General features: G+C 38.6%; 1 protein-coding gene across 6 annotated transcripts in view; it reads right to left on the reverse strand.

Annotated features, from left to right (window-relative positions):
* SLC44A2 (solute carrier family 44 member 2 (CTL2 blood group)) overlaps positions 1–8,446 on the reverse strand; it is a 55,592-nt gene that overhangs the window by 26,316 nt on the left and 20,830 nt on the right. For all 6 annotated transcript variants that reach the window (XM_088137585.1, XM_088137583.1, XM_088137587.1 and 3 more), the window contains exons 2-5: positions 7,190–7,238; positions 5,685–5,758; positions 4,704–4,788; positions 2,676–2,760 (exon numbers count right to left, since the gene is read on the reverse strand). In XM_088137585.1, the coding sequence (XP_087993711.1) occupies positions 2,676–2,760; positions 4,704–4,788; positions 5,685–5,758; positions 7,190–7,238 (293 nt within the window). The remainder of the gene's footprint in view (positions 1–2,675; positions 2,761–4,703; positions 4,789–5,684; positions 5,759–7,189; positions 7,239–8,446) is intronic.

Below are 8,446 nucleotides of genomic sequence, written 5' to 3' on the forward strand. Positions count from 1 at the left end.
ATTGCTGAATTATCACAATAAAGGAAATTCCTTTTATTGTAAAGGAATATTACAATAAAGGAAATTCCTTTATTCCTTACAATAAAGGGTCTGGTTACTTGAGGGACTGCTTGTCTCCCATAGGATCTGTCCGTTCAATCTGGCAGGGTTGAGGCCCTCCGGGTTCCATCAATTAAACAATGCCACCTATCGGCACCCCAGAAGTGCACCTCCTTTGTAGCAACACCTGCCCTCTGGAATGAGGTTCCCCCTGAAATTCGAATGGCTCTCACCCTACTGGTATTTCAAAGGGCCTTAAAAACCTGGCTCTTCACCCGGGGCTTTGGAGAGGGCAATTGGTGCCCTTTTCTTCCTTTTTGTTCCCCTCTGGGTTTATTTTCTTTGCCATCATTGTTCCTTTGTCTTGTGCTGTTTTTGAGGGGGGGGTTGTATTATTCAATGTTTTTTGAACAATTACTGTATAAACCACCAAGTGGCATATAAATTTAATAGATATTATTATATTCCTCCTGTACTGATCTGAAGGAATCTACATATTTAAGATAGCAGCAAAATTTCATGTACTTGTATTTTATACGAAGAAAATAATAGGAAAAGGTACATTTAGGATGTTCAGTCAATGCATTATTTCTGACAAGCTAAATGGAATATTAAACCCCCAGACAATGTGATAGTCTCATTCATAACATGCATGAATTTTTAGTGAAGACATTTTATAAACACTCTGTAAGTTCCATACTTTTCTAGGTATATGTTATATCACACACACACACACACACACACACGTTGTATTTTTACTATCAAATATATTTTCAGCTTGAAATATGATCAATAATGGTATTTATTGAACACTTCAGGGAATACTTAAGAAAGATTACAGGTCTCCTGATGTTAGAAAAACAATTCAAGAACTGTGACACTAACATACTGTGAGTTCTTCCTACTACTGTCATGTTTTAGTCTGAGATTCAATCAACTGTCAATATGACTGTTCAATAAAATATGCTTTCCTTGGCTATATCCCCCCAGCATTGGAGATTTATAAGTATTCATTCACAGTGCATAGTCAGAAGAAGGGTTCAGCTGCAATGGATCACTAGCCTGTGGATTTTGGATATCTGAAATTATTATCGAATGGAGGAGCAAGAAGGGGAGTTTCAAGCAATCAAATAAAACTTCATTGATAGCACTTTTTTTATGATACAGATATTCAAATATTTTTGCTCTTTTTAAAAATTTCAAATTGTAGTTACCATCTTCTTAAATTATATGATTTGATATCTTGAATATTCTTGAATTCAATATCTTTTTGTTATTTCATTTATTTATTTTTCTTCATGCGTTTAAGTCAGAAGCAAAAAAGGGAAAAAGGCAGAGAATGAAATGCAACCATAGTTCTAACAGCTACTTCAAATCGAATCTTAAGAGTCTAATTATTTAGTACTCTACATCTAAATAATTCACATCTCCAGACTATAGAACACAACCCTCAATGTGTGTATCATCCTGATATGTTACAGTTTAGGTCTCAACTTTTTCTTCATGCCAGGTATCTGGAATCTAATTCACCACATTTTTTTCCTCATTAGTATATGAAATACTTTTGGGATTTACAGAGAGCTGGTAAAGAAGGTAGAGCAAGTGAATCATCCTAAGCTTAAATTCAATCCTTTATATATTTTGAAATACTCGTTGTAAATAAGTTTTTCATGTAGAAATTAGTCTCGAATGTCCAGTCCAGTCCAGTCCAGTCCAACTAATATTGGAATTTGATAATAAAGAATTACTGACCAAAGTTCTGCTGTGGTAAAATCAAAGGAAGGTTATTTCTCCAAATACATACAAAAATATCCTGCTTTGATGTGTGGTATAGAGATTAAAATGATGGATTGGGACTGCAGAGACTAAAGTTCAAGTCCATGCTCATCAATGAAACTTTATGGCATGAATTTGGGCCAGTCTCTCTCTGTCAGCCATATAAGGTAGACCAGATTAAGAAACAAATGCCATATGGATCTAAAATATGTTAATAAAACAGCTATAATAATAGAATCTTGCATGTCTGAATGTGCTTCCCTCCTCCCTCCCTTTATCTTTATGTGAATTAGGGAGAGGCCTGTCTGAGCCTTTTTCTTACATCTGCTTCTTGGAATGGGCTCAAGCCACCCTTGTCTGATCATTGCCTTGGTAATGGATCTTCCTACTGTCCTTCAAGGCCATTCTCTATGCCTCCTACATTCTCTCCCACTCCCTCAGACTAAGCTATCTCACAAAGTTGTTACTATGAAGTAGAACTGAGGAAAAGATTATTATTTATGAGATTTTAAGTTTTTGGAGGAAATCTAGCAAATCAATAAACAAAAGTTTGATAAACTGAAAGTCTGATAAGCTACAAATGAAGCAGCTGGGACAGCAAATCCCAGCTTCTGAATTCTGATATTCTTTGGTGGTCCTCCATTTAAGTATTAACCAGGCCCAGGACCGCTTAGCTTCTCAGCCCAGGCAAAGTCAATGCTGCCACCCTTAAGACATACTCCAATAATCAAAGAACAATATAGAACTCTATGTCTGTTTTCACTTGTTCATGAATCCAGCCCAAACAAAGGGGCACAACACTTTTCTAGTTTGACATCCCTGGAGAAAATGTCAAGGACAAAGTCCAGAGAAAACCTTACCTGTGTAGTAGGACACTGAAATTCCAACAGCACCAAAGGGCTGGCACATTTCATGATGTTGAAGTAGAACAAGAAAGGCTTCTGCCTGGAAACAGAATGCAACATTACAAACAACTGGCCTTCTGTTTGTTCCTATCAACAGATGAAACCATATGATATAGAAGGCTTGAAAAAATGTGGAAGGCATTCCCTCTAATCCCATGGAAAAGCCTTAGGTATCGCTTCTGAATGAATTACAATCAAGTCTGTATCAAGCATTTCCCTTGCTCTCACCAGGCTAATCCTGTCAACAGATTTGAATTATGTTGTATCTCTTTTAATTGTATGATTATTACCAATGTGGTAGTTTGTGTTAGTGTTGTAAACATCCTTGACTGCTTACATAAGTGGAAAAGAAGGCTATACATTTAAAAGTAACAACTGAAGTACATCCTCAAAATGAGAGACTTGGGCATAGGCCTATCTATATGCCCTTCTGTACGACCTTCGACGTAGAGGCTTACTGCAATTATTCCACAGTAAGAACAAGGCTCAAAACACAACTATTTTAAGAAATTGCCTTGAAATTTCACAGACAGTAGGGTGCATGGGGGAAACACTCTTTTCCCTGCTACAGTCTCTTCTCTGCCCTCTCTTCATTGATCTCTACCATCTCTTTCAGTAGCGGGGTGGTGGTGGTGGTGGTGGGTGGAAAGGTGAGTCAACAGTTGAAGGATCAACTGGCATTTCTATGGAGGCAGAACTTTTGACCTCCTGCTGTGGTTTTTAAAGCATCTTCTTCCCTCCCAAAACCAGTTTCCTGATTTCAACTTACACTCACCACAAATACCTCTTTTAGGAAAAACCCATGAGGATGTGGAGGGTCTATACTGGAAATTTAAATGGTGAATGGTGATGAATTAAATTTATATGCTGCCTGACTTCCAGCATCTCCTAGGTGGTAATGTAACCATATAATTGGACTCTGCCCTGCAACTCTTGGAAACCATGAAAAAATAGCCCCTCCCATGAAAACGTTGCCTGCCTCAGATGCTATGTTAAATAATGTGAAGATCAAGAACGAACGTGGCATACATACAGTGGCCACTGTTTTAAGGAGTTTACCAGGAACCCTTTTTGAAATCACCCTATTAAGCCACTATATGACAGTCCCTCCAGTTCCTTATAGCACAGTCAGTGGTATTACAATAATAGCTTCTGAGAAGTCTAAGAATCAGATTCCCTTTGCCCATTTCCTAGGACTGATAATGCACAAGCTGACAAAATAATCTGTACTCCATAATCAGACCTGAACACTGATTGAAATTATTGGCCTTATCTAGAAATCTCAGGAGTTAAGATGTCACCATATACTAAAAACATTATATTGGAATTGGAGGTTTTAGGCATAATAGCAGAGTTCACTACTTCCCTTACCTACTTAGCCAATCACACCAACCACTTTTATAAACCAGGAAATACAAGGTGAAGGATACTTGTGCTAAGTTTCATCTCTTTGAGAGTTCTACCTACATTTGCAGGCTAAAAAAATGCAAACGTGTCCATTATCACTAAATCAGCATGGACCAAAGTTGCATCAATTGGTTCTATATCAATTATGGCATCCAGGTCCACATGGATACAAGCAAACTGCCATACAAAAGGATTATAACATGCTATCACGGAGTCTCCATAAAATGTTCACCACCCAAAGATGACTAATGTAAAGCTACAATGGGAATGCCAAGGTATAATCACCACTGAGCAGGGCTTCAAATACATTTTAGCCCTTGTTTGGTTAGATATGTCTAGCGCCATGTTGGTTCAAATTCAGATTATCATCATATTCCAACACTCCTGGAAACCTACCAACCCAGTCACATATTGGAAAGCAATCATGTCAACCCTCAGCACCATTTTGCTGTTCCAGAGATAAATAAGAGCTTCAACAGATGAGATCCCAAAAACAATCAGGAAGTCTTTCAGATTCACCAGTCTCTTGGCACAGACTTCACGTTTAAAACTAGAGGATTTCTCTTTGATACTTACTCATTGGGTGTCCCCTTTTGGCCACAGAACTGACCACGACTGTCTGTTGGATAAATCACCTTGCGGGGATCTCCTTGTGTCCATGCTGAAGAGAACATTTACAGTCTGACTAATTTAATTCATTCAATTTAGGTATCATCCAACTCCAGAATAACTTCCCTCCAGATCTTGAAACACCAGAGAGCTTCCAAGCAGTTACTTTAAGCTTTTAACCTACTCCTTTTATTCATGTTGATATTTCCTTTTATCCTAGGAAATTAGGATAATGGCATTGTGATTTTATGCTTAGAATATGTGAGATAAATTAATCTGAAAATGCAGCGTGCTCAGTGCTCTCACTAAACTAGCTGGCATTTAATCCCAAACCCAGATCTGTATTTGCTGCATTATACTAACTCTGTTAAAGAGTTAGGCAAATATTCATGCACTGAAGTTCACAAAATCCAGAGCAGCAGCAGGGATCTTCTCAAATGACTATAGTCCTGCTGAGAAATAGACCTGCATATAATCAATCTAGACATCAAAACAACCATCTTTTACCATATATTACCAGAAGAAAAAGCAGTATTTAATGTAATAGAAGGGGGAAATTATTAAATACATGACTAGAGGTAGTAATTTCACTATATTTTAATTACATTTAAATATTACTGAAATGAAATCAAATGTGGTTGCGTCGCCCAACATGTGTTGAGTGTGGCCCCCAACATTCCTCTCAAAGGCCAAGCACAACCCTCTCTACCCAAAAGAGACAAACTCCTGGTGTAGCAGACATTAGCAACAGGATTAAGGAGCAAACAATCATTTAAAATTGGATACCATTATTTGAAACCCATCCCATCTATTTCCTTCTATGATGATACAGTATACATTCTTGGCAGTTATAATTCTCCTTTTCTATCCAACCTTAGCACATCCAACTTTTAGCAGCAAAAATAATACCTCAAGGCAGAAAAAAATAATAAACAGTAGGATACGTACCCACAATACCCACTGCAACATAGCCCCCAATTGCAACCAGCAGCAAGATACAACAGATGATATCTGTGCAGCCCCTGGAAGAGGAAGCAAGCTGAGTGAGAGTAGATAATAATGCATTTGTCTCTGACCACACACTATTGATCAGTCACTGCTCTTAGTGTCACACTGAGGAGCTACATAACATGGCCCCATTTTAGATACGTGTCAAGGCCACGCTGCAGGGACAGTGCCATTTATGCCAACGTGATTTCTTCCTGGCTCCAGGACACGAGAAAAGCACAGCAAAGCAGTTGAATGGATCAGCCTTAAGGGGCACACAACAGTAGCCCCATCCCACCAGTGGGTCACACTGCAGAAGCAAACTTGGCATTTTTGCCCCCCTCTGAAAATTACTCTTGAACCTTTTGCTTAAACCAGTGTTGTCCAAACTTGGCCACTTTAAGATGAGTGGACTTCAACTCCCAGAATTCCCCAGCCAGCATGGCTGGCTGGGGAATTCTGGAAGTTGAAGTCCACTCATCTTAAAGTGGCCAAGTTTGGACAACACTGGCTTAAACCATCTCTAGCTGTTTTTTTGGCACACTGGTAAGGTCTGCACTGTAGGACTTGGCATGTGGGTGGACCTCTGGAAGGAAAGTAGTCCTACTTTTCAGGAAGAAAATCTACTTAAACTTTGATCCTTCCAGCAGTCTTACTGCATAACATGTATTTATTAAATACACTGCTATACCACAATTCAATCATTTTTGTTTTCCAAGATGGCAGTTGAATGGATTCTCATTATCTGTATGTGAAGAGATGGAAAGTTTGGCAAAGTTAGAGAAGAGAGGTAAGTTAGACTGTTGTTGGATAGCTATTTTAATTTTTGTTTGTAAACCACCATGAGTCTGAATTATGTCAGCAACATTTAAATCCAATGAACTAACAGGTAAATATTAGCAGAGAACAAGAGCAATCTCCGTTCAATTTTTAGTCATGAGGTAGCAGTATGTAATCATCATAATTAGTCAAGATCCTACAGAACAAATATTTGTCCGATCACCAAGATCATGCAACTAATGTGACTCCATAAAAGTAAAATATTGGCTGATAAAAATTATTTATGAATTATTGCAATATAAGACATGAATTGAAATAATTTGAACCTCTGATCATATACAATGTTGGTAAAATTATATTATCATCCCTGTATTATAATGAAATAGTGGCTAGAAAATAAATTATGTCTGTGCACAAAGCAAGGAATGAAAGAAGAAAAAGAGCTTTAGCTACTAGATCCAGCCCATGTGTTCCAAGGAAATGATCAAAACATCTGGGCTGCTGGATTGGCCTTTTCAATAGAGTCATCCTCTCATTGTCACTACTTCCCAAAACTGGGCGGGCAGGCAAGGGAGTCAGAAACAACAGCTGGCAATAAATGGTCACTCCAGACACAGTGCATTGAAAAATAACAGCATAACAATGCAAGACTGCTCTCAAACCTTCCACCAACAGGGTGCTCTTACCTGTCATAAATGGGGCCTTTGAAGGTAGGGTCATATTTATGCGGTGTCCCTAAAAAAAATGAGATCATTAAGTTAGACAATTATAGAAGTCAGGAATATGTAAACTGGGTGCTTTATTTCCACTATTCCAGTAAGATAAAGATCACTGGGCAAATTCTTTGTCAAAGTCCAAAAGCGACATGACAGTTCCCAGCTTAATTTGTGGGAATTCCTAGTCAGGAAAGCAGGAATGCAGAAAGTGTAAACTAGCAGGTGGGATAGGATGAGGGAGTGTGAAAAAGGATGGTGGTAGTGGGATGCTGTAAAAGGAAATGCAGGATTTGAAGTATCACTGTGTATACGTTTGTACCATCTTTCTATTTGCTCATAGGGTGTGATCTGCTTGTTATGACTGCCACAGATTCCACTATAATAAAGATGTTCTAGTTCCTAACATGTTAATCCAGATCTCTGGGGAGTTTCTGCTAAGTTTGTGCTAGTTTTGGGGGGTGGGGGGCAATCTTGGTGAATTGTGACTTTTTTCTTCTCCTGAGATATACCGTCAGGGATTTGGGTGAAGGGCAAAGTTATGGGGCATTATTACAAGTTTGCAATAGAAGGAACCTCTTGCTTTAAATGCCTGAGTTTTTGAGAAGCATCATCTGCATACTTTGAGCATGGGATTATTACTTTCCCCCATTCCACGACTGACAGATAATTAAGTGAGGAACCTACATTTGTAGAATTACTACCATTGTATTAACTTTAAAGGCACAAAGATGTAGCCAGAATTCTGATCAATTCTAGACTCCAGCAGTATTTTGACAGAAACACCTGAAAATGGAGAAGAAGACGTCTGAGTTCCTGCACCTGTGATAATTCTGTACATTTCAGTAGAAGCCATTCCTGGAATCATAGCACTAAAGATGAGATTTACTGCTGTTGCCAAAATGTCTACTTCTATGCCATCATTAATGTCCGTTACAAACTTTTCCTTCTGTCATGCTGCTTCCTTTGCCTCCGCAAAAAACACTTTGCCACTCTTCACCAACTTGATGCCTCTCAAAAGTGCTGAAATACAAACTGCAATCAACCTTAGACATTGCAACCAACAGCAGACCTGCCCTCTTTCCTTCCTCATCTTCAAATCCATTTTGTCTGTGGATTTCATTTATCCCTCCTCTAGCTCATCTTTGTGCAAAGGATAGTCTGTACAAAATAATCCCACAAAGCTTTTGACTCTGCTCCTCCATTCTCGGCCCCAGCCGTATCATACCC

This window comes from Python bivittatus, unplaced genomic scaffold, assembly GCF_059951505.1.
Source record: "Python bivittatus isolate LINGU-HERP-01145 unplaced genomic scaffold, Pbiv_v1 ctg000220_np1212, whole genome shotgun sequence".
In the NCBI taxonomy this organism is placed as follows: Eukaryota; Metazoa; Chordata; class Lepidosauria; order Squamata; family Pythonidae; genus Python; species Python bivittatus.